A 27,177-nucleotide genomic window follows, 5' to 3' on the forward strand; every position below is an offset into this window, starting at 1 on the left:
GAAATCAAAGAGGAGATCGAAAAATACCTAGAAACAAATGACAATGAAAACACGACGACCCAAAACTTGTGGGATGCAACAAAAGCAGTTCTAAGAGGGAAGTTTATAGCAATACAAGCCTACCTCAAGAAACAAAAAAAAATCTCAAACAACCTAACCTTATACCTAAAGCAATCAGAGAAGGAAGAACAAAAAAACTCCAAAGTTAGCAGAAGGAAAGAAATCATAAAGATCAGATCAGAAATAAATGAAAAAGAAATGAAGGAAACGATCGCAAAGATCAATAAAACTGAAAGCTTGTTCTTTGAGAAGTTAAACAACACTGTTAAACCATTAGCCCGACTCATCAAGAAAAAAAGGGAGAAGACTCAAATCAAGAGAATTAGAAATGAAAAAGAAGAAGTAACAACTGACACTGCAGAAATACAAAGAATCATGAGAGATTACTACAAGCAACTCTATGCCAATAAAATGGACAACCTGGGAGAAATGGACAATTTCTTAGAAAAGTACAACCTTCCGAGACTGAACCAGGAAGAAATAGAAAATATGAACGGACCAGTCACAAGTAAGGAAATTGAAACTGTGATTAAAAATCTTCCAACAGGGACTGAGCTGAGGGCTGGTGACGCGGAGCTACTGGATCGGTCCAAGATGGCAGAGGTGGAGGAGACACTGAAGCAACTTCAGAACCAGAAGGGCGTGCAGAGAATCATCGTGGTGAACACAGAAGGCATTCCCATCAAGAGCATCATGGACAATCCCAACACTACACAGTACGTCAACCTCATGCACAACATCATCTAGAAAGCCCGGAGCACCATGCGTGAAATTGACCCCCAGAATGACCTCACGTTCCTTCGAATTCGCTCCAAGAAAAATGAAATTATGGTTGCACCAGATAAAGACTATTTCCTGATTGTGATTGAGAACCAACCAAATAAGCTGCTCTCTTGGCTCCCTGCGTCATTCCTTAATTTAATGCCCCTCAAGAGTAATAGCGTTAATCATGTCAACTGACTGGCATATGGAAGTCACCTTAGAGCCCTCTCAGACCAATCCGGCTGCAGCTTCACCTACCCCACCAAAGTCATCCCTCTGCTGGCCAGTCGCACCTGATTTTCCAGGAGGAAAATCACATCCAGGTTTATGGAGCAAGAGATTGTGAGAAGCCCACACACCCTGTTTCCATCTGACTTTGAGTTCACTTTGTTGCCCTTGGAAAAGGCTGTTTCTCTTTAACTAAAAGTAACCAAAACGCTTAAAAAAAAAAATCTTCCAACAAACAAAAGCCCAGGAACAGATGGCTTCACAGGCGAATTCTGTCAAACATTGAGAAAAGAGCTGACACCTAACCTTCTGAAACTCTTCCAAAATATAGCAGAGGGAGGAACACTCCCAAACTCATTCTACGAGACCACCATCACCCTGATAACAAAACCAGGGAAAGATGTCACAAAAAAGAAAACTACAGACCAGTATCACTGATGAACATAGATGCAAAAATCCTCAACAAAATACTAGCAAACAGAATCCAACAGCACATTAAAAGGATCATACACCATGATCAAGTGGGATTTATCCCAGGAATGCAAGGATTCTTCAATATATGAAATCAATCAATGTGATACACCATACTAACAAACTGAAGGATAAAATCCATATGATAATCTCATTAGATGCAGAAAAACCTTTTGACAAAATTCAACCTTCACTTATGATAAAAACCCTCCAGAAGGTAGGCACAGAGGGAACTTACCTCAACATAATAAAGGCCATATATGACAAACCCACAGCCAACATCATTCTCAATGGTGAAAAACTGAAACCATTTCCACTAAGATCAGGAACAAGACAAGATTGCCCACTCTCACCACTATTACTCAACATAGTTTTGGAAGTTTTAGCCACAGCAATCAGAGAAGAAAAAAATCCAAATCGGAAAAGAAGAAGTAAAACTGTCACTGCAGATGACATGATACTATACACAGAGAATCCTAAAGATGCTACCAGAAAACTACTAGAATTAATCAATGAATTTAGTAAAGTAGCAGGATACAAAATTAATGCACAGAAATCTCTGGCATTCTTATACACTAATGATGAAAAATCTGAAAGGGAAATTAAGGAAACACTCCCATTTACCATTGCAACAAAAAGAATAAAATACCCAGGAACAAACCTACCTAAGGAGACAGAAGACCTGTATGCAGAAAGCTATAAGGCACTGATGAAAGAAATTAAAGATGATACAAACAGATGGAGAGATATACCATGTTCTTGGACTGTAAGAATCAACATTGTGAAAATGACTATACTACCCAAAGCAATCTACAGATTCAGTGCAATCCCTATCAAACTACCAACGGCACTTTTCACAGAACTGGAACAAAAAATTTCACAATTATTATAGAAACACAAAAGACCCCGAATAGACAAAGCAATCTTGAGAAAGAAAAGACTATACTACAAAGCTACAGTAATCAAGACAGTATGGTACTGGCACAAAAACAGAAATATAGATCAATGAAACAAGATAGAAAGCCAGAGATAAACCCACGCACATATGGTCACCTTATTTTCGATAAAGGAGGCAAGAATATACAGTGGAGAAAAGACAGCCTCTTCAATAAGTGGTGCTGGGAAAACTGGACAGCTACATACAGAAGAATGAAATTAGAACACTTCCTAACACCATACACAAAAATAAACTCAAAATGGATTAAAGACCTAAATGTAAGGCCAGCCACTATAGAACTCTTAGAGGAAAACATAGGCAGAACACTCTGACATAAATCACAGCAAGATTCTTTTTGACCCACCTCCTAGAGAAATGCAAATAAAAACAAAAATAAACAAATGGGACCTAATGAAACTTCAAAGCTTTTGCACAGCAAAGGAACCCATAAACAAGACGAAAAGACAACCCTCAGAGTGGGAGAAAATATTTGCCAATGAAGCAGCTGACAAAGGATTAATCTCCAAAATATACAAGCAGCTCATGCAGCTCAATATCAAAAAAACAAACAACCCAATCCAAAAATGGGCAGAAGACCTAAATAGACATTTCTCCAAAGAAGATATACAGATTGCCAACAAACACATGAAAAGCTGCTCAACATCACTAATCATTAGAGAAATGCAAATCAAAACTACAACGAGGTATCACCTCACACTGGTCAGAATGGCCATCATCAAAAAATCTACAAAGAATAAGTGCTGGAGAGGGTGTGGAGGAAAGGGAACCCTCTTGCACTGTTAGTGGGAATGTAAATTGATGCAGCCACTATGGAGAACAGTATGGAGCTTCCTTAAAAAACTAAAAATAGAAATACCATACAACCCAGCAATCCCACTACTGGGCATATACCCTGAGAAAACCATAATTCAAAGAGTCATGGACCACATTGTTCATTGCAGCTCTATTTACAATAACCAGGACATGGAAGCACCCTGAGTGTCCATCGACAGATGAAGAGATAAAGAAGATGTGGTAACATATATACAATGGAATATTACTGAGCCATAAACAGAAACAAAATTGAGCTATTTGTAGTGAGGTGGATGGACCTAGAGTCTGTCATACAGAGTAAAGTAAGTCAGAAAGAGAAAAACAGATACCATATGCTAACACATATATATGGAATCTAAGAAAATAAAAAAGGTCATGAAGAATCTAAGGGTAAGACAGATATAAAGACACAGACCTACTAGAGAATGGACTTGAGGATATGGGGAGGGGGAAGGGTAAGCTGGGACAAAGTGAGAGAGTGGCATGGACATATATACACTACCAAATGTAAAATAGATAGCTAGTGGGAAGCAGCCGCATAGCACAGGGAGATCAGCTCGGTGCTCTGTGACCACCTAGAGGGGTGGGATAGGGAGGGTGGGAGGGAGATGCAAGAGGGAGGAGATATGGGGATATATGTATATGTATAGCTGATTCACTTTGTTATACAGCAGAAACTAACACACCATTGTAAAGCAATTATACTCCAATAAAGATGTTAAAAAACAAAAAAACATTGCAAAGTAGTTTCAGTGAAGAATCTGTACCACACCACTGTCCCTTGCCAGTGTTTTATAGTTGTTGCACTCATGGTCGATTAGATAGCATTATGTGTGGTAGCTTTCCTTTATTACGTCTTTTCAAAGTATTAAACTTCGTTTTCTTGTAAACAGCAAATGTCTTTTTTAAAAACATTATTTCATTGGTTTATATGATATTTAATTATATTAAAATAACAAGTTCATCTGTTATAAATACATATGTGAGTATTATAAACAACTGATCGTTTATATGAATACAACTTGACTGGTGGGAACAACATTGTAAAGTTGTAGTAGAGCAGCAACTTTTTCATCTTAGGACTCCATTTACAGTCTTAACATTATTGGGAACCCTAAGAGCTTTATATTTATGTGAGTTTTATCTATTAATATTTATCATATTAGAAGTCAAAACTGAGCAATATAAAAATATTAATTCATTTAAAAATGAACATGTTAACATAAATGCTTGTGTATCAGTCATTCTTTCAAGTAAAATTGGTGTACCCGATGAAAAATGACTAGTTCAGTTTATAACTCTGTTACCCAAGTGCTTTTCCCTATGACAGCTATCGTATTTTGATATGCAGCAGAAGTGCTTTATGCGTATTCCTCATTTTATCATGTAGATTCCTAAAAAGACATGTACTCAAGCACTGAAATTTAATAAAAGTAATAATTTTTACTGTTTCATCAAAGACATCCTTTACTAAAATTGGCCTTTTTCTTTTTTTTTTTTTTAACTGTAAAGTTGTGGCATTGAAGAATCCAATGCCTTGATTCATGTTAAGGTGCCACCAGTTTACCCATCATTGCTTTGTGCCACCAGTGTAAATACCAACACAGTGAAAAAGACAAATAACTGAGTGCTGTCATGAATATAGTTTTGACTTCATGGGTCCTCTGAGACCCCCCCTCCTCCGAGATCCACAGATCACACTTTGAGAACTGCTGTCCTAGATGGTCATCTACAAACAATAAGCTCTAATCATGCTGTAGACCTTAGTCTTATGCTTTACAGAGGGAATGGAGAATATTTAGTTAATCTGGAAATTTAGCAGAAATTGGTTAAGTGGAATTTCTACTTAAAAAATGTGCATGAGTTTTAGAATGGTCTCTGACTCCAGACTAAGATTTTTGAATATTGGTTTGTTTGGAGTCTGTGAATATTTATTTCAACAGTATTTTGTAGCCTGTTTAAATATTTGTTCTGATTATATTGATCACTGCTAACCTTAGGGATCATTTAAGAATATTTTCCAGGTCTCCCAGAAATATTTCAAGGCTTGATTTTATTGCAAAGTTCTATTTGAGATGCACAGTGCACTATGTTAAAATGACTGTTTCCCCTCTCCTCTATACATTACAGTGTCTTTTCTCTACTTTGTGTTGTTTTTCCCTTGAAATTAGGCTAAAATGATGCCTGATCGGTTTTAGGGAGAGTGAAAAGTGCACAGGGTTATTATTTGAGATAGCATTGGGGAGTAGTAAAAATGGAATTTTTCTTAAAAGAGAACCTTGATTTAATACAGTATGCTGCTTCACGAGAAAGGTTGTAGATGGAAAGCAAAACAATTTTTAAAAAATGCATGCTGTGTATTAGATGAATTATTGTCCAAGGTGCTTTTTTAAATTGTTAATACATGATTTATGGGCCACCTAATTTTGGAGATCATTGGCTCTCTATTTAATTTTTAGAATATGCTTGAATTGCTGGAAGAAATGCCAAATGGAGTTCCACCTGAAAAAGTAAAAAGCTATATCTATCAGCTAATCAAAGCTATTCACTGGTGCCATAAGAATGATATTGTTCATCGCGGTAAGTATGGAATTTTTGAAATGGAAAATATTAAAATATCAAATAAAGTTAACAAAATATTTCACACAGGCACTGACATTCCATTTAAATTAAATACATTTTGAAAGTATAGGATATGAGACATTGTTTGGGCTCCAGGTCTCCTTTTGTATCATCAAAAGGATGGACTACACATTTATTTGGATATTATGGTGAGATCTCTGTGTTTGTAAAACCAGATCCACTTTCAATAGCAGAAGCACCTAGTGATAAAATGAACTCAACAAATGGAAACTTTGAAGCTTACTTGCGGGGGGAACTACCCTCTCCATTGCTTTTTGGTCCTGCAGATAGAGCAGATAATGTGAAACAAGCCAGAATCAGGCTTTAGAGGTGGTGCTAAGTCACTGGCCCCCATTGACAGTCACTTCTCATTTCCTCTTAGACCAAGATCTCTAGTATGTACCTTTACCTCCTGATTTTCCCTACCTGTTCATGAAAAGTGCCCACTGTTTGCAGGTTGTAGGCATGATCAACCTGGCATAAAGGCCATGATTATACTTCCATAAACTGTTCTATTTTGTCCTTTATTGCCATGAAGTGGGTGATTTATAGCAGTAAAAGGGAAATTACTTGCTCAGCAAGATCTTTAATCTATACCATTTATCTTTTTTTTTTTTTTTGCGGTACGCGGGCCTCTCACTGTTGTGGCCTCTCCTGTTGCAGAGCACAGGCTCCGGACGCACAGGCTCAGTGGCCATGGCCCACGGGCCCAGCCGCTCTGCGGCATGTGGGATCTTCCCGGACCGGGGCACGAACCCGTGTCCCCTGCATCGGCAGGCGCACTCTCAACCATTGCGCCACCAAGGAAGCCCAAAGTGAGGGTATTTTTAAAGTGATATCCTTATGTGCCTGTTTAGATAAATTAAAATGTAGTATTCATTTGTCTGATAATTCAAAGATAAGTGGATACTGCAACATTTTCTGACAAACATCTTTTAGCTTCATTATTGTATCAATTTGTGTCCCTTGAATGCAAGAGATTATCAGGAAAAGATAAATGGTATAGGGCTTCCCTGGTGGCGCACTGGTTGAGAGTCCGCCTGCTGATGCAGGGGACACGGGTTCGTGCCCCGGTCCGGGAAGATCCCACATGCCGCAGAGCAGGTAGGCCCGTGAGCCATGGCTGCTGAGCCTGTGCGTCCGGAGCCTGTGCTCTGCATCAGGAGAGGCCACAACAGTGAGAGGCCCGCGTACCGCAAAAAAAAAAAAAAAAGCCTCACTTTAAGAATAGCTTAAAGGTCATGTGAAGAATGACAACTCCTGTTATTTCTGGAAAGAGACAGTTTGTATTTCTCTTGCATTTGACTTTCATAGCAGTTACATTATGAAGGTTGTTAGCAGCATGGAGAGATGTCTTGGTCACCTGGACATCTAGTGTCTAGGGTAATGATTCTAATAACAGTCTCTGCTACAGTTTGAGAATATTAAGAAACTGATTTAGCTGCATTTCCATAGTGATACTGTGATTTGCTTAAGTGTATAGTGAATTAACGGTTGTGAATTGATTCTGAAATCTACAGATCTCACTCCTACCTCTTCCCTTTCTCCATTTTCACTTCTACCATATAATATAGATGATGGGTACTCTAAAAATAGAATTGTGAGATGCCTCCAAAGGGAGGGAATTAAACTGCATTTTTTGTGTATTTCTACTGCTTAACTCCCACCACATCTTCAAAAGATCCACGGAATAAATGAGAAATCTTATCTCAACTCATCTATCATAGCTTCAGCACTAGACATTTATGATTGTGAACCACATCATAGAAAGCCTAAAGAGATATATAAATATAGAAATTATACAGAAAATAATAACAATGTATCTTACTTGTATTTTTTTCTCCAGTAAATATAATGCTACCTACTTACTCTCATATGTGTTTTTAAAGTATCTTGTGGGTGTAAACAGTTTATAGTCTATCTCCAAAAATTTGTATTATTAGTATTTTATAAAGTAAAAACAGGTCCTTAAAATGTGTTAGCCTAGATTTAATCATTTTTTAATTCCTTTCAGAGATCCAATTAATGCCTTTAAGATTTAAGGGGAAAAATATTTTTGAAATGGTGGTCTGCATGTTTTTCAAAAAAAAATTTAATTGGAACTTTTGTGTACCAGCATAAAACGTGTTACTCTGCTTTTCATTGCCACAATTTTCTATTCATATATTACTCTGGATATTTCTAATTAGGTGCCATTACAGTGCTCTAACAGTGTCAATCAGCAGTACATGGAACATTTTTTAATAATTGTTTTTTAATCTTGATACTCCAGATATAAAACCAGAAAATCTCTTAATCAGCCACAATGATGTTTTGAAACTGTGTGACTTTGGTAAGTTAAAAAGAAATGGAGCCCTGTAAGTACAGAATTAATTTAATAGAGCACTTAGGTAGCTTTTACAGGTGTATTAAAAGTATTTTTTATCTTTTGACTTAAATTAGCAAATGAACATTCTATTGGGTTGTATATTAAAAAATGGGTTGTGGGAAGAGTTCTACTCTCTCTTTGAATAGTATTGTCTACTATTTAAAAAAATGCATCATGCAGTATTTGTTTAATGAGAATTCGAAGCAAATACATGCATGTGCATATATTCATAAGCCCAGTACTTAATGACCTCAGAGAAAGAATTTTCCAGAAAATACCACTATGGCCTTCTGGCTTGAGTAGGATAAAAAAATTTTTAATATTTTAAATATTGATAGAAATTGTTTCAGGCATAACCATAAACACTGAAAATATAACTATGTAAATACATATGTATTGTATATATGCAATAGTTATATATCTGTAAGGTTAAAAGACATTTTTAGAATGATTCCGTTTATTCCCTTTAAATGTTCAGTGGGGGACTTCCCTGGTGGTCCAGTGGTTAAGGATCCTCCTTCCAATGCAGGGGATGCAGGTTCGATTCCTGGTCAGGGAACTAAGATCCCACATGCCATGGGGCAACTAAGCCCACGCACCACAGCAACTGTGCTCGCGTGCCTCAACTAGAGAGCCCACGTGCCGCAAACTACAGAGCCCACGCACTCTGGAGCCCACACGCCACAACTAGAGAAAAGAAAACCTACACGCCACAACTAGAGAGGAGCCCATGTGCCGCAACAAAGAGCCTGTGTGCTGCAACTAAGATCCCATGCAGCCAAAAAAATAAAAATAAATTAATTTAAAAAAATATTGCAAAGAAGAGTCCTGCTGTACCTAAACATCTTAAGAAGTACTTAGGAGCTGAAATTTTTCAAGCAAGTTATAAATAAAAAAGATGCATATAGAATGGTTAATAATAGGAAAAAAGTATCCTTAGTCTAGCATTATTTCTTAAAGAAAAGACAGCTTTAAACGGTCAGGAAGTTCCACATGACGGCCCCACATGTGGCGTTCTGTGCCCTGCACATCCCCACCAAGAACCTCCTGATTGTTTTCCCTCCCAGAGTGTGTAGCTCCTTTGTCTGGCTTGAAGAATCCCAGTAAAAAATATGAATATTTCTTCCAAATATGTCTTATAAAGAAGTGTTGATTAACTGAAGTTAGGGGGTTTGTTTTTGCTGTGGTTATTTTTATTTTTTTACTGTTCCACTTTAAGAAACACTATCTTCTATTTCTTGAAACTGACATACACCTTAACTTTTACCTTTAATTTTAATATTCTGGTTCTCTGTAACTATTTACAGTGAACCTATATTGCTTTTGGTGAGTTAGATGGGTAATTAACCTACTTGCCAGTTTATTTTGTGGCCCCAAAACCTTTTGAAAGGGTTGTTACTTGCGGGGGGTGGGTAGCAACAGAGTCTGTAAGGTAATTAAGATATCCCTAATATGCTTCTCAGTCACATTACGAGATAAAAATCATTTTAGCTTGCTTTGTTTCCATCATTGCCAAACCCTACCGATAGTTGTTTACATAATGGCCGGAGCTGATCAGCACCAATAGATATACAAATACTATCTAAGGTCCCACATAGCAGAATTAATGACTATCTGCGACATGCTAATTTAGCTTTGACTTCTGGCTCTTGTGGAGTCTTCATTTTGTTTCTAAGATTTACACTTATTGGAAAAGCTCTGAATGCTTATAAAAGCATGCAATGACTTTGAAAACATAGATTTCTTTATCAGAGAGGAGAGACTGGTTTTGTAGTGAATACACTGTATATTTTAATTGACGAATGAACAATGGACTAACTTTTTTAAATGACAAGGACACTGTTAATAAACAGCCCATTCAGTAACAATCATTATATTCTTTTGATGTTCCTTTAAGGTATTAATAGCACTGAAATATTTTGTCAACATGAAATTAATTCTTTTTCAAAATTACACCTTTGGGCTTGGCTATCTTTCAGGTTTTGCTCGGAATCTATCAGAAGGCAATAATGCTAATTATACAGAATATGTGGCCACCAGGTGGTATCGGTCCCCAGAACTCTTACTTGGGTGAGTTACCTTCCCAGAATAGAATGACATCTACATATTTGCTGATCCTCTATTGTTAACTTTGGGATTATCTGTGGAAGATAAGAACTTGAGTTAATTAAATGCCAGTTACCTATTGCAGTATAGCAAACCACCTAAAAACTTAATGACATAAAGCAAGCACCATTTTATTTGCTCACAATTCTGGGTGCCATTGGGTGGGGGGAGTCAGCTGTTTGAGTTCAACTGGATGATTCTTCTGCTGGTCTCAACTGGAGTTGCTCATGTAGCTACAGTCAGCAGGTCATCTGGAGGCTGGTTGGTTTAGGGCCTCAGCTGGGACAAACTATCTCTGTTCCATGGGGACTCATCCTCCAGTGTGTTAATCCAAATTTCTTCATATAATAGCAGAAGAATTCCCTGAGCAGAGGGCAAGCCCAAAAGCAAAGGTGGTTTTCAAGCCTCTTTGCATGACTTTTGCCTCATTGGCCAAAGCACGTTACTTGTCTAAGCCCTGATTCAAGGGATGGAGGAATAAACTTCGCCTCTTGATGGGAGGAGTGGCAGAGTCACATTACAAAGTGGCAGGTGTATGGAAATGGGGGGAATTATTGCTGACATCTTTGTTAATAATCTTCCACATTAAGAATGTGGATATCCACAGAGTTTGACATTCCGGCTTATCTGTTTGTTCGTGTATTCATTCATTCATTCAGCAGATACTTATGGAGTATCTCTTATGCCTAGCCACTTTTCTGTAAATATTGAACCAACTGCTATTTTCCTTGCAAACATTGTAAATCCTGTTTGATGATAAATGGCTTTCCAGACTAGTACATTGATGATTTTCTCAGCAACACTGCCACATCCATCCACTTTGTGCCACCCTTCCACTTTCAGTGGTATTTTCATTCACCTGTCAACACCAGAAAAGCATCTTCTGATAAGATACTTCTTCCTCTTAATATGTTTTAACTTTAGAACCTAAGAAAGGACCTGTAGTCTTGATCTCCATCACATAGTTTCACTAATAATTCTCTACCTATCGTAGTTGTAGTATTTTCTTATTTTTCCTAGATCGTATTTCCTTCTTTGGGACCATCAAAGAATTGAGGTAGAAGACACACTCTACAAATAAAATTAGATATGGTGGTAATGATGACCAGTGCATGAATTATTATAGGTTTCATCTCTTTTCTTTAGTGTGCCATACATGCATCTAGGGGACATGAGAAATTTAATTTTTAAAAGATATTTTTTACAACATTGTAAACTATACTTCAATTAAAAAAATTTTAATAAATAAAGGTACTTCTTATATAATAGAAATATAAATTTCTGTATTTCTTCTGAAGATCATGATGACTATGTTTAAGCTACTCACTGAGGGTTTATTTTATTTTATTTATTTTTTACACAGCAGGTTCTTATTAATTACCTATTTTATACATATTAGTGTATATATATGTCAATCCCAATCTCCCAGTTCATCCCACCACCACCACCACCCCCCCACTGAGGGTTTATTTTTATTTTTATTTTTTTTACACTTGTGGTCAGTTGATCTTCTTTATTTTTTTATTATTTTAAAAAAATTTTTATTGGGGTATAATTGTTTTACAATGTTGTGTTAGTTTCTACTAAGTGGAGTTCCCTGTACTATGCAGCAGGTTCTCATTGAGGGTTTATTTTGAAGTTAACAATTGATTTCCCAGGGTCTACCAACCATTTGGTGTTAATTCTTGTTTCATTGCTGACCTAGAGCCTATAAGAGTTATTGGTGTTGGTTGTTGAAAGCTTTACCATTTTTTTTTGAAATCAAAAGCTTGTGTGCTTCATCCTGTGAAATAAATGGTGGCTAGTCACTTTATTATCCCTCCTTGTGTGGATAGATTTTAGAATTTCTGTGCTCATTTTTCAACTTGGATTTAGGATTGATTTTCTTTTGTGTTGTCAATGTTTCTTCTGTGTACCTCTGTCTGGACTCACTCTAATGTGTAGTCCATTCATCTGTCCATTCTTTTGGGAGGGATTGGGAGTTTGAAATTCCTGGACAGGATTTGCCAAAGAAGAAATGAGTACGAAGTAAATCATTCTTAGAACCCCATCTGAGGATTCAAGTAGAGGGACTCATTATAATATGGTTTTGTCTATAAGATGTCCCTGAGGAGTTCATTCTGAGGACAGCCTTATTATGAAACTTCGGAGAGTATTTGCTGCCTAATAATGCCTCCTGGAAAACTGAGCTATTTTTATAGCTCATAAACTGAGTTATGTTTAGAGCTATATGGGAGCTACCAAAAGTAGATGGGGACTCCAACTAATTTGAGCCAAATTGAATATTACTAATTAAATGATTGTCAAGTACTGGTTGAAGAACCATATTATTTGTATAAAAATCCCATTGAAATCAGTTGACATTTGGTTAACATGAAGAATTTACAGGTTTTTGTACATTCTCAAGACTTTGTCCTTGACATTCAAAGTAGCTACAGCTGCATAAATTATTCAGATTAGTTGACAGAAGAAAAATAGCTTATGGTGGGTATGTAAAGATTTTCCATAGTTTTCTCCATCTAGCACAAGTTTTGTCTTTCTTATACTTGTATGAAAGAAAGATCAGTATCCTTCCCTTCCCAGCAAGCTACCAAAAAAATCTAAATGAAGTTTCCTAGTATGGTTCTTGGGTTTTTATGGGAGGAAATGAGATAAATAAAATATTGACTTATTGTTACAATGATTTATTATCCTAGAAACATATTCTGTATTATGTTAAAAGTACTTTAGAGTATTTGTTAAAAGTCTTATATTACTACTATAGCACTGTGGCATTCTAGAATTTTAATTCCTTTTTTTTCCAGATATTTTATTTTGGCTTTCCCTTCTTAAAAATTAGATAATTTATGTTTGAAAATAAAGAAAAATATGATTTCTTAATCTGCTTTATGTAATTTGACTTAAGGCTATAGATATTGCGGTATACATGTAAAGCTTTTTTGGGGATACATAGATTTTCATGTATAGCTGATTAGCAACAGTAGTACTCCAAAAGTCCTCTGGTAAACTCAGACCTTGGAAGATAGCTGTAAGTCCCTAAAGAAGTGGAAAAAATGCTTTGAGGGAAATGCCTGTCATAAAGCCCCGTAAACAAAGGGTATAAATAGATTGAAGTAAATAATCCAACAGCGTTTAGCACAATCTTAGCTGTTTTGACTCTGTGCAATCAGAGGTTAAATAATATTAAGTATTTGTTGTTTAAGAAGACACATAAGTCAGTGGTACATTTTAATAGGCTGAACTCAAAAAATGGATCAGTATAACTTGTTGACATTTAGAGAGCTAAAGGATAATTACCTAGAAAATACATTTCTTGGGAGCATTTCGTTCTCCAAGTGAATAATCAGACATGTGTGCTGTATTTAGGGTTTATTAATTCATTCATATTCAAAATATATCTGGATGTGAATAGATTTCAAATCAGTGTATACTAACTAAATTTTTATTAAACTGATGGCTTTATTAGCATAGATCTATCTATTCACTTGTGTTCTGAAGTTTTACTTTGATATTCATGCTTCCTTTCTTTCAGCCTCACTTTTGTCTATGTGGTATTTTTTAATTCCTTAAATACCCAAATATGCTTTAAATCATGAATCTGTTCAAAATAATTTGGAAATTATTAAAACTTATTTCTTCAGTTGCCAAGATAATCTCTCCCTTTGCTTTTCAGAGCTCCCTATGGCAAGTCTGTAGATATGTGGTCCGTGGGCTGTATTCTTGGGGAGCTTAGTGATGGACAGCCTTTATTTCCTGGAGAAAGTGAAATTGACCAACTTTTTACTATTCAGAAGGTGCTAGGACCACTTCCACCTGAGCAAATGAAGCTCTTCTACAGTAATCCTCGCTTCCATGGGCTCCGGGTAAGAGGCTTTGCTAAAACCCCAAATGGAATCAGTACACTAGTTTTTAAATCATTGTTCATTGCACAGTGGAATGCTAAGCTATCCATCGAATACTATTGCCTTTCCCATTACAGTGTTTATAATCCCCATTATAATATTTTATTTTTGAATTTTATATAGTATTTGTGAATTTTAAAAAGTCTAAGTTCGAAAGTGGGAGCTGCTAATATTTTCCTAATTTGAAAGTTCCAATTTTTCAAAATCTTTCAAAATAATCGCATTATTCTAAACTTTGGTTATCTCAGAATGTTTCTTTATGCAAAATATTAAGCATCCCCAAAAGATAGAAAAATGTATAAATGGCTGTTGCTTATTTGAGCAAACATAGTTGTAGTGATTTGAGGAAGATGATGAATACTCACATTCTGCATATTTAAAGGTGCTGTTCTAGTGGGTATTTCCTGTTTAGTGAAACATCAAATCTTCTTTTCAAACTAGTGTATTGTCTTGGGCAGCCTTTTCTAGACTTGCTAACTTTGTGCAAAACTTGATTTCAGAAAATATGCTAAAAAGAGTCTTAAAGTATAAACTTTCCCCAAATGAGGGACAACCAAGTCGCAGGAGGCATCTTCCTGGAGTGGCCAGTTACAAGCTGCTTCTCTGTTCCATCCACCCCCAAAGCAACTTTTTTAGTTTTCAACTACTCTGTTTGGGCCAACATGCCAGTTGGTGGCCCTTGTGGGAACTATAAAATAAGCTCACCACCACTTCTTTTCTTTCTCTTAAGTGCATAATTCTCAAACTTTCTTGACATTTGCAAAGCACTTTGTTTTTTTCCTTTGACTTTGTGGCCTCAGTTTATTTCACTTTGAAGAGTACCCCTCCTCACACATGAATGCCCAGCACAGTATACCTCCTGCTAGGCTCAATGAGTGTGGAAGAAAGAAAGGAACAGAAATGCAAACATTTCTCTTCCATCCCCTTCCTGCTTTCTCTCTTTTCCAAATCTGTCTGAGTTACCTCAGGCAAGTTTCTTTTTTCTCCTTTTATTTTTGCTTTTGTAAGCTGAAAAATAGCCAAATTATGACCATTAATTAGGGTGCAAATAGTTCAACAGTTATTGAGCGTTTGTCCTACTAGATGCTGAAAATATGATAATAAATAGGACTTGCTCTCAGTCCAGAAGAAAGGAAAATCTATTCTAGTCATAAATAAAGCAAGTCATAACTAATGAATTCCTGTCTCACTGAGAATGCATCCAAACTCCTTCCCATCAGACCTTGCCTTTTCTGGGCCCTTCTAGCTCCCTGACTTCAGCTCATACCCCTTTCCATTCCCATCCCTTTCCAGACTTTCATCACACTTACCTTTCTTTTTCTTTAACTTCCGTAAACATTCCCAGGTAATTCCCGTAAACATTTCATTCCAGCTTTATGAAATTGGGACTTGTGACTCCTTTTCCCAGGAAGCCACTTCCCTTGCGTGGCCCCTTCTCATTTTATACATCTCAGCTCCAAGAATGCCCCCTGTCTCTGACCCCCCAACATACTTCCCCCACCTCCTTCTTGGTCTCTCCCATAGCACCCTTCTTTTTCCATCATAGCATTTATCGTAGTATGTAATTATTTTGTTTATTTTTTTAATAATTAGTGTTAGAAATCATCTGTTTTATTGCTGTATTTCCAGCATCTAGCTCAGCCCAGCACATGTAGTAGGGACTCGATGAATATTTGAACGCTCTCTTGAGCCAATCTGCATTATCAGTAGTCAAGCTCAGTTATGTTTCCCTTCTCTCCATCTCTAATGCTTCTTTCACTCTTACCACCTTTTACCTGAACAACCACTCCCAAACTGATTTCTCCAAGTTTCTCTCTTTGCTGCAGTCTTCACATTGCTTTTAGAGTGATCTTCCTGCAAACTGCCCATTTAATTCTGTCATCTTTGTGTTGAAAACCTCTACAAGATTGCTTATTACATTTAAACTCCTTAGGATAGCATTAAAAACCCCTTGCTCCTAGCCCTCCAGCCTTGTCTCCCACCTTTTCCTACCCCCTGCCCCCTGCTCTGCAGCCACATTGAACTTGTCACCATTTCCTTGTTTCTGCAGTGCTCTGTTTTCATTTCTATAATCCTCCCAATACTTACCCCACTTCCTGGAAAGCTCTCCATCCTCCCTCCCCCCAGACTCAAGTCAAGTGTCCTTCCATGAAGCCCTTCTAGACTCCTCCGGGGGGAATGGGTGCCTCCCCCTCCTGTGCTCCTGAAGCACTGCGGTCATGGCCCTTGTAGCACACGTGGCAGTCTCCTTTAAATAGCTGCTTGACGCAACACTGTGACTTATACTTCAATTGTTTAAAAATTGTAAGAAATTGTTTTAAAAAAAAAAGCTTTTTGAAAACTGTATCCTCACTGGACTAATGAATTCTTTAAAGAAATGAGCTATCATGGCCACCGTTATATTCATAACACACCTAGAGGTGCTCTTACTAGGTTGAATAGTATTAAATGATTGAATGTTTGACCTGGAGCATCAAGCTTGGTCTTCTGGCTGCATTATTCTTTGCCTGGTTAAAGAGGCTCTAAGCTGGATTCTCTGAAGAGAGTGTAAACAGATCTGCCATGGTACCTGGCTTTAATAACTTGTAAACTAGCTGAAGAATTAAGACTTTTGTGCATGAAATAATTAGAGAACAATACAATTTATAATAAAGCATGGTATATAATAAAGTACTACATTCTTTACTACATTGTACTGTTTTCTAATACATCTAAATATAGTTGAGACCTTGAGGATGTTAAACATTCTAGAAAGTTGGCTGGATTCACTAGGAATGATTTATAGAGGATTTGCAGTTTGAAATGGATATTGAAGAATGAGTAGCATTTGGATTGGATAGGCCAAACAAAGGAGATCTTTTACTCCTTTGTCTATGGTCCTGTTTGTTTACAGACCTCCTCACTAAATAGTATTATCGGTAAAATGCTAGAGAGTACTTGAGGGTGCTGCTTGTAAATATCCTTTGGAGAAATTGCTGCTTCCCTGACACTTTGATTTTTATAAACCTTAATATTTTTACATTTTAGTCTGAAAGTGTTTGTGGTGTTTTAACTAAATTAGTTGAACCTTTTTGGAGGTTCAACCACATCTTTTGAGGGAAAAGTCTTCCTTTATCATTTACTTGAGAATGTCTGAGACATTCTCAGCTAAGCGTACAGGGTGTGTGAACTGCAGCTGCCTTGAAACATGGACTTACCAGTAACCAGTCCAGTGTGATTTGTATTTTGATTCAGTTGTGTAGAGATTGGAAAATCAACAAGATGTTGCTCTAACAGTATGTATTATTTTGAAAAAAATAACAATTGCTATCCCATAATATAGGGCATAGACTTTGAAGTTAGGCTGCTGAGGTTCAAAGCCTGACTCCATATTTACTACTTGAATGACCAGGGCAAGTTCCTTGTGCCTCTTTTTCTTCATGTGTAAAATAGTGATAACAGAAGTACCACTTCTGATGGGGTTGTTGTGAAGATTAAACGTTATAATATATGTAAAATGCCCAGACCAGTGCCTGACACATAGTAAGTGCTTAGTAAAGAGGCACTCTCATTGTATCATATTGGCCAAGTGATCAAGAAAGAGAGGAAAGAAAAACCAAACTACTGATTGAGATATACTTTAAACTTCTATGCTTGAGTTTTGGTTATTTGTTGAATTACCTAATATGAGAATGGTGTCTTTCTTTCAAAAAGACATTAATTAATTTTTTAAACTTAGGAGTTTGTGTGGTCATTTAAAAATCATATTTCTAATACCTTTTGACTTTGGGCATTAATTTTCTTATTGATGAAATGTTACTTCTGGAAAAAAAGGAGGGGGTATTTGGTAGCATAAGATAGGACCTCATAAGCAAGATATTAATTAAAATCTTTTATCACAGCATGACAGGTGTCTCTCTCTTTGGGGTGATGTTTAATGCTCCAGTAACATCCAGAGGAACCTCTATACCTCCTTTAGGAAAGGCTCCCATGTTTAGAAAAAATGTGGGTTTGGATCACAGACCTGGGTGCAAATACAAGTTCTGCTTTTTAATTATGTAACCTGCCTTGAACCATTTATTTGAATTTTCTGATCATCACCTTCTTCATCTCTGAAATAAGAAGAATAACAATTGTTAAAATGTCTCGCAGAGCATTACTTCCCTCAGAAATCAGTTTTAGGTTATTGCCTGTGTGTCGGTGTTAAATTCATGTTATTCCCTCTACGTCCTCTATCTAGAAGGTGCTGTCCTACTTTTCTCTGTCCTCACATTTTTTCTTATCTTTCAAAAGCTAGTTCAGATATTATCTATGTATGGATTCTTTCTTCTACAGCTGCAAACCACCTTGGCCTCTCCTTTCTCTGAGCTTCAACTAGAATTTAGTACAGTTTCGTACTGATTGCTTTCACAATCAGACTGAGGGTTGCTTACATGCAAGGTTTTGGTCTTACCCATATTCTGCATCTCCTGCCATACCTAGCACTGTGTGGGGATGACGTCTTAATACCTTGTTTGAATTTTTCTACATAACTACTTCTCTCATCCACTTATTTAGCATGTTTAGAGATTTCAGGCTTTGAGATGCTCTTATGTTGGTATAAAGGAAATACATATTAAAAACAAAGTAGCCCTCCCATTGGGAGGGAGTACATGGCGTTGGACTCTAATACTTTACCATCCACTTAGATATTGTGAAATGTGAGTTGGCAGAGGGAAGGACAGAGCATCTGAATAAACTTGACCCTTTCCCCTCATTTTATTTAAAAATGCATTTGTTAATTTAGGAGCCTGTTTGCCTTCTGTTCCAACTTACATAAAGGAAGGAATTGAAAACAGGTCGTTCAAAGAGTATATTAAAAGCAATAATAGAACGTGTGTCCAAATTCATTATTTCTACTTCTGTAGCCTTTCAGGTACTGGCCTTTTTCTCTTTTTTTACTTCTCTAATTTTCAGGAGTAAATGATTGTTGTTGTGAAAAGGGTGTAAGAATTGTCTGTATAAGCAGACAAGTTCTATATGAACTCTATTATAACCAAATTATTTGTATAAGTAGACAAGACTGTATAAACTGAATAGTTTCAAATTTTTATATTTTGTTTTGTTTTACATGCTTCAGTATTGTCTGACTAGATTTAAGTATCGTCTTTCACTTGTGAGTTTTCCTGTCATTTAACACCCAATCCTATTAATCCCTACCTCAAATACATAGACACCAAAAGTAACATACATGTGAAATAAATTTAACTTTGGCACTAGGGCAGTAGCTTCTGCTCATCTGCTACCTTCTCCAACACTCAAAGCACATGCACACACATACCCTTACCCACGTGCTAATACTTCTGTCATGTTGTTGTTACAGTTTCCAGCTGTTAACCATCCTCAGTCATTGGAGAGAAGATACCTTGGAATTTTAAATAGCGTTTTACTTGACTTAATGAAGGTGGGACAAGTTGATGTTATCTGTACAAAATGTCTTTTGGTTTGTGATTTCTCTTGTGTCTATATATGACCATAGCCTGCTTTTATGAATTAAATGTTTTGTTAATAGGTGTATAGTGGTGAATAATGGGGGACTGTGTCATCTGAAGAGGCATGCAATTTATTTATTTATTATTATTTTTAACATCTTTATTGGAGTATAATTGCTTTACAATGGTGTGTTAGTTTCTGCTTTATAACAAAGTGAATCAGTTATACATATACATATATCCCCTTGCAGTTTATTTAAAACTGCAGAAGTATCTAGTATTGTAACATTCTGTCTAGATAGGACTATCTAGATACCTAAATTAGATTCCTAAAATGGACAGAATAGTAACAATCTAAATATAAATAATGAGAAATAAATCATTTATAAATTTATCCAGGGCTTCCCTGGTGGCGCAGTGGTTGAGAGTCCACCTGCCGATGCAGGGGACACGAGTTCGTGCCCCGGTCCGGGAAGATCCCACATGCCACGGAGCAGCTGGGCCCGTGAGCCATGGCCACTGAGGCTGCGCATCCGGAGCCTGTGCTCCGCAGTGGGAGAGGCCACAACAGTGAGAGGCCCACGTACCGCAAAAAAAATAAATAAAAATAAAAATAAATAAAAATTTATCCAGCACTCGAGCTGCTCAGGCATAAGGTTTTAAAACAAATCTTAAAATGAATGTTGAAAGAAAAGAGATTCTAATATTTTTTGCATATTCAAGGCCTCCCATAAGATTATTTTATCAGCGAACCTAATTCTGCTCTTTTTCTAACTTGATTTCTCTCCCTCTGGCTCTTCATTTGACAACCGCAAGATCACTGCTACTACCATGCCTGAGTGTTCCTCCTCATGCTGGTGCCCCTGTCCAGAAGGTCTTCATGCTCTGGACTACTGAAAATGTTCTCACAGTTTTTTTGTTTTTTTTTTAATAAACTTTCTTTTAAAAAAATAAATATTTATTGGGCTTCCCTGGTGGCGCAGTGGTTGAGAATCCGCCTCCCGATGCAGGGGATACAGGTTCGTGCCCCAGTCTGGGAAGATCCCACATGCCGCGGAGAGGCTGGGCCCGCGAACCATGGCCGCCGAGCCTGTGCGTCCAAAGCCTGTGCTCCGCAGTGGGAGAGGCCACAACAGTGAGAGGCCCGCGTATCGCAAAAAAAAAAAAAAAAAAAAAAAAATTTATTTATTTATGGCTGTGTTGGGTCTTTGTTGCTGTGCGCAGGCTTTCTCTAGTTGCGGCGAGCGGGGGCTACTCTGTTGCGATGCATGGGCTTCTCATTGCGGTGGCTTCTCTTGTTGCAGAGCACGGGCTCTAGGTGCGCGGGCTTCAGTAGTTGTGGCTCGCGGGCTCAGTAGTTGTGGCTGGCAGGCTCTAAAGCGCAGGCTCAGTAGTTGTGGCACATGGGCTTAGTTGCTCCGTTGCATGTGGGATCTTCCCAGACCAGGGCCTGAACCCGTGTTCCCTGCACTGGCAGGCGGATTCTTAACCACTGTGCCACCAGGGAAGCCCTCTCACAGTTTCTTATTCAAGCTTTTCTACCCAAGTAGATAGCCCCTTGAGTGAGAACTACTTTTTCATATTTCTCCAGCTTTCATTGCAGCCAGCCAGTGCATAAGCAAGTGCTAGTTATTTGATAGTAGACCTTCAAAAGATACTTGTTGGGTCTTCCATGGTGGTGCAGTGGTTGGGGGTCTCCCTTCCAGTGCAGGGGACACGGGTTCGAGCCCTGGTCCGGGAGGATCCCACATGCTGCGGAGCGGCTAAGCCCGTGTGCCACAACTACTGAGCCCGCATGCCACAACTACTGAAGCCCGCGCGCCTAGAGCCCGTGCTCCTTAACAAGAGAAGCCACCCACCACAATGAGAAGCCCATGCACCGCAACAAAGAGTAGCCCCCGCTCACTGCAACTAGAGAAAGCCATGCACAGCAACAGCCAAAGCAGCCAAAAGTAAATAAATAAAATAAATTTATTTTAAAAAAAGATACTTGTTAATGGATCAATTTTATTTTCTGCCCATTCAGTCAGCTGTCAAAAACAGAGGAGTTTACACTGTGCACAGGACCTTTAAAGGCATACTTGGCACAGTTGGAAATTGCTGAGCAGCACTCTCAGAACTTTGCTCTACTTTAAAACTATGTTAATCTGTGTTCCAAGGGGCCCTGTGTAAATAGGTGTGGGGGCGGAGGTGGGCGAGGGGGTGTGGCCCTTGGGAAAGGCCACTTACCATATAACCTTTCTTAGAGATTCACAATATTCATTAACTTATAAAGGCTTTCAGAAATCCCACAGTAAAGAAGCATTTCCCAAATTTAATTAAATACTAAATACTGAAAAAAAGATAAAATGCTACAGCACTAGTGTTCTTCTGAACACAGATTGAGAGATGCTATTTTAAAAATCCTCAAGGCTCTTTAAGGTTAATTAGGCATAAATTATCATTTAAATCATTTGCGTTATGTCATGTTCTTTCACGCGTCAATATTTATTTATCAGGGCTTTAATTATTTGGTAACTTTTAAAATGTAAATAGAGTGAAATAGAAGAACTGAAATACAATTTCATGTTTTCTGCCTTTTGTTTCTTTTAGTTAAAAATAACTGAACTTCGGGGCCTCCCTGGTGGCGCAGTGGTTGAGAGTCCGCCTGCCGATGCAGGGGACGCGGGTTCGTGCCCCGGTCTGGGAGGATCCCATATGCCGCGGAGCGGCTGGGCCCGTGAGCCATGGCCGCTGGGCCTGCGCGTCCGGAGCCTGTGCTCCGCAACGGGAGAGGCCACAACAGTGAGAGGCCCGCATACCGCAAAAAGAAAAAAAAAAAAAAAAAAAAAAAAACTGAACTTCTTTTGTTAAATCATTACCAAATGTAATTACCAAGTATCAGCGTGGCACCTGGTAAAGGCTAACACAAGATAACCTGAACCATTGTGCATTTACACCAGTTTGAAAGTTGAACAGTTGAATTCCCATTCATTTAATATATTTACCCTCAAATTTCTTTAATGTTAAATAAACATTTTATTGAAACGTATATTTAGAAGGTACACAAATTATAAATGTACCTCAGAGTAAAACTTTATCATGTAAACGTATCCATGTAACCCCGCCCGGATTGAGATACAGGAAATTATTAACACCCCGGAAATTTCTTTATGACCCCTTCCCAGGTGCCCCTTCCCACTCTTGGAAACCAGGACTTTGACCTCTATCACCAAAGGTTAATACTGCCTTGTTATTATTGAATGTTATATAAATACAATTATTCCTTTTGTCTTGTAGCTTTTTTTTTTTTTTTTTTTCGGTACGCGGGCCTCTCACTGCTGTGGCCTCTCCCATTGCGGAGCACAGGCTCTGGACGCGCAGGCTCAGTGGCCGTGGCTCACGGGCCCAGACGCTCCACGGCATGTGGGATCCTCCCGGACCGGGGCACGAACCCGTGTCCCCTGCATTGGCAGGCGGACTCTCAACCACTGCACCACCAGGGAAGCCCCTTTTAGCTATTTTTGAAAATGAATTTGAAAAATAAAAATTATCCTTTCATGAAGAAATTTATTCTCTATGCCATCCCCTAAAGCAGATTTGATAATTTTGTCCACATATAAATAAATACCTAAAATGGCCATCTCATCCTGCGTCTATTTATACATATCAGCCATTTTAGTGGGGATACAAGTTACCAGAATTAATCAAAGCTCCTAATAATATAAAGAATAGCTACAATAATTATATGGGGGAAGGTCCTGCCGCGGTGTGTGGCGGGCTTCCACCCGCTGCTCAGAATACAAACGGTCGGCGGGAGAAGCGCGCCCCGGCTTCGGCGTCGGGCCGCAGGAAGTCGTTGCTGGAGGCTGGGCTCCCGGGGCTCTGGGATTGCACATGCCCGTTGTGCGGGGCCGGAGGCCTTTGGAGCCCGTTCTTTGCTCGGCCGCTGCTGGGCTCAGCGGCCATGGCTCACGGGTCTAGCCGCTCCGCGGCATGTGGGATCCTCCCGGACCGGGGCACGAACCTGTATCCCCTGCATCGGCAGGCGGACTCTCAACCACTGCGCCACCAGGGAAGCCCTAAGGGTATCTTTTGATGAACAGAAGTTAGTGAAAAATTAGATAACTTCCAAAGCTGGAGCTGAATCGAATGTTAAATAATGGCAACAGGTGACTTAAAAAGAAGCTTACGGAACCTAGAACAAGTGCTTCGCTCGCTAAATTATCCTAGAGAGGTGGATTGTGTAGGTTTGGTCAAGGGAGACACAGCAGCCTCTCTGCCCATCATCAGCTATTCCCTTACCTCATATTCACCTTATGTAGCAGAACTTCTGGTGGACTCCAATGTAGAACCCATAGCAAAGAATGACTTACGCTTCATAGATGCTGTCTACAAGCTTCTTCGTGATCAATTTAATTATAAACCAATCTTGACGAAAAAGCAGTTTCTCCAATGTGGATTTGCAGAATGGAAAATCCAAATTATATGTGATATTTTAAATTGTGTGATGAAAAAGCACAAGGAGTTGAGTGGTCTTGAGAAGACTCCATCACAACAAAGAAAAAAAATCAGTTCTGCTAAGTTAGAACCTTGTTCAAGCGCTGAGAAGACATCAACTGAACCTGTGGGCATTGACGTCACTGGCAGGTTTATGACTTCAGGAAAGAAGAAAGCTGTGGTGATCCGGCACCTGTACAATGAAGATGGTGCTAACATTCCTGAAGATACAGTAACAGATGTTAGTGAAGCATTTGATATTTGTGACTTAAAGGCTGCTGAAATAAAGATTCCTGAATTACAGGTTCCTGAAATTAAGTGTGAGCAGCAAGATACAGAAGTCAATCCTGAGGTTATTGCGCTACAGACTATGCTTGCTGAATGCCAAGAAAAGCTGAAGAAACTGACTTGCATAGAAAGTAGATTAGAATCTTTGGAAGAAAAAATGAAAGGGAAAGTGATGGTGAATGAAAAAACCTGGGCCGATCTTCTAAGTCGTGTCACTCTTCTTGAAACAGAAATGCTTTTATCTAAAAAGAATGATGAATATATAGAGTTTAATGAGATGAGTGAAGACTGTGCTTCTAGTAGCGACATGGATAGTCTCAATCCGGATAGAAAAAGCAAAGAGGAAAGGCAAGCAGATATTCCTTTGTCCTCTGGTTATAGTATGGTATCATCCGATTCAGCTCCCAGAACCTCAACTATTAATTACTGTGGTTTGAAAGATATTTCTGAGGAAACAACAATCCAGAAAATGGAAAGGATGAAAAAAATGTTTGAAGAAACTGCAGAGTTACTGAAATGTCCAAATCACTAATTATAGAATTTTCTGCATGAACTTCTCTAGAACTTTGGCTCCTGTACATGTTATATATTTTAAAGAGTTCTCTATGCAATTTTAATATACTGTAATATTTTTATTAGAATTGGAATTCCATTTGGTATATTAGCTTTTTCATTCAATGTTGAATAAATACTTAAATATTTTAAAAAAAAAAAAAAAAAAAAAAAAATAATTATATGGGCTCTATTTTAGTTAAAATTGTTTTTTCCCCCAAATACTGAATTTTGAAACTATTTACTAAGTTTCATACTTTCCTCATAATGGCCTCATCCTTCCAGGTGTTTGAAAATTAACAGCTGTGTTCATAAATATAAAAATAGTTCATTGCATGTGCAGCAATTTCTACCCTTGTTAATCTTAAATAAGTGAAAATAGCACTTTAATGCTAGTAGATGTTTAGCTTCTAAAAGGTTGTATGTACTTTAATTTCCTTCGTTTTTAACTAGTACCATACAGTTGAAACCATTTTGATATTAACTGCCTTAACTGCCAGTAATACCAAAATCATTTCATATACCTCCACAGTTTTTGTTTTCTAATAAAGAAGGAGAAAGCATTGAGATAATTTTAGAGTTGTGTCTGAGTCAACATAGGATAGCATACAATAGGATCAGAATTCAAATTTTCTGTGGTGCTAGGTTGAAGGTGGTTGTCTGAAATTGAATTCTGGCTTATTGAGAACAAATTGAGGTTTGTTCTCACTGTTCAGTAGTGGATCACAAAGAAATTGACTGTGGGCAAAGCCAATGAAAGTGAGCTAGAGATGCATTTGGGAATGCTGGAATTTCACCCTTCTTCCCTCTGAGGGAAAATGCCCATCACTCAAAAGAACAAATGTCAGTGTGCTCTACTGAGTTGTGTTAGGTTATGTAGGTTATGCTTCTTTATGTATTTGCCTAACTTGTCAATAAAAATCAATTAATTTTTGAAATAAATTTATTTGTTTATTTGTTTACTTACTTATTTATTTATTTATTTTTGGCTGCGTTGGGTCTTCGTTGCTGCCTGTGGGCTTTCTCTAGTTGCAACGGGTGGGGGGCTACTCTTCGTTGCAGTGCACGGGCTTCTCATTGCAGTGGCTTCTCTTGTTGCAGAGCACATGCTCTAGGCACATGGGCTTCAGTAGTTGTGGCACACGGGCTCAGTAGTTGTAGCACACGGGCTTAGTTGCTCCATGGCATGTGGGATCTTCCCGGACCAGGGCTCAAACCCGTGTCCCCTCCATTGGCAGGCAGATTCTTAACTACTGCACCACCATAGAAGCCCAAAAATCAATTAATTTTAATAATGATTCACCTTTTAAAATCTTGTCCAATTACTAATCAGATAAATAATGTTAGAAGAAAACATTTTAGTTGTTAAAAAAATTAATACTTTAATGAATAAAGAACACATACAAATAAATTAGGACAATTACACAAATAGAAAAATACAAAAAGAAGGAATATAAGTAAACATAAAAATATTCAACCTCACTATTAATCAAAGATACGAATTAAAACAGCTGTGAGATACCATTTTTTAAATAGCTAATTTACAAGTATGTGCTAAAAAGAAGGATAATGCCTATTGTTGATGAGGGTGCCAGGAAATTGGTAGACTCTCAATTGCTCAGAGAAGTACTACTTGAGACAACCTTCCTAGGGGATAATTTGGCAACACATAGAAGGTAATCCTTAAGGGTTTGCATACCTACCAGTTCCATATCTGGGAACTTATCCTACGCAAGGGATCATGGATATATGCAACGATTTCAGGTGTACATTACAGCATTAATTATAATAGTGCAAAGTGGCAGCCACCTAAACATCCAACAATAAATCATTAAATAAATCATACCACAAACTTCCACGTAGTCATTTAAAACATGTTGTGAAGTTATTTGTTGCATCATTGTTCATAATATTAAAAGAAGGAAAACAAAATGCTGCCTAAGGTACCTCTAAAATTGAGGCTGTTTACTGATATGGAATGATCTCTTAAGATCTAATGTTGAGTGGAAAGAAAGCTAAGTGCAGCCTATTGTGTGTATGTTACTGTTTGGATAAAATAAAAGGAGCAGATAGAGATATGTACAAAGTACCTGTGGAAGGATTCACAAGATGCTGGTA

The 27,177-nt window shown here is 37.9% G+C and overlaps 2 protein-coding genes across 4 annotated transcripts in view; both read left to right on the forward strand.

The window, feature by feature from the left end:
- Nucleotides 1–27,177, forward strand: part of CDKL5 (cyclin dependent kinase like 5) — a 190,398-nt gene that overhangs the window by 132,241 nt on the left and 30,980 nt on the right. For all 3 annotated transcript variants that reach the window (XM_082608915.1, XM_082608917.1, XM_082608916.1), the window contains 5 exons: nucleotides 5,752–5,872; nucleotides 8,187–8,246; nucleotides 10,262–10,352; nucleotides 14,062–14,251; nucleotides 19,632–19,712. In XM_082608915.1, coding sequence (XP_082465041.1) covers nucleotides 5,752–5,872; nucleotides 8,187–8,246; nucleotides 10,262–10,352; nucleotides 14,062–14,251; nucleotides 19,632–19,712 — 543 coding nt within the window. The remainder of the gene's footprint in view (nucleotides 1–5,751; nucleotides 5,873–8,186; nucleotides 8,247–10,261; nucleotides 10,353–14,061; nucleotides 14,252–19,631; nucleotides 19,713–27,177) is intronic.
- Nucleotides 23,740–25,801, forward strand: LOC309796553 (centrosomal protein of 44 kDa-like). Its single transcript, XM_082609793.1, has one exon. The coding sequence runs from the start codon at nucleotides 23,882–23,884 to the stop codon at nucleotides 25,037–25,039; it is 1,158 nt and encodes a 385-aa protein (XP_082465919.1). The 5' UTR covers nucleotides 23,740–23,881; the 3' UTR covers nucleotides 25,040–25,801.

The sequence above is a fragment of the Mesoplodon mirus genome (genome assembly GCF_964341445.2).
Source record: "Mesoplodon mirus genome assembly, chromosome: X".
Classification (NCBI taxonomy): domain Eukaryota; kingdom Metazoa; phylum Chordata; class Mammalia; order Artiodactyla; family Ziphiidae; genus Mesoplodon; species Mesoplodon mirus.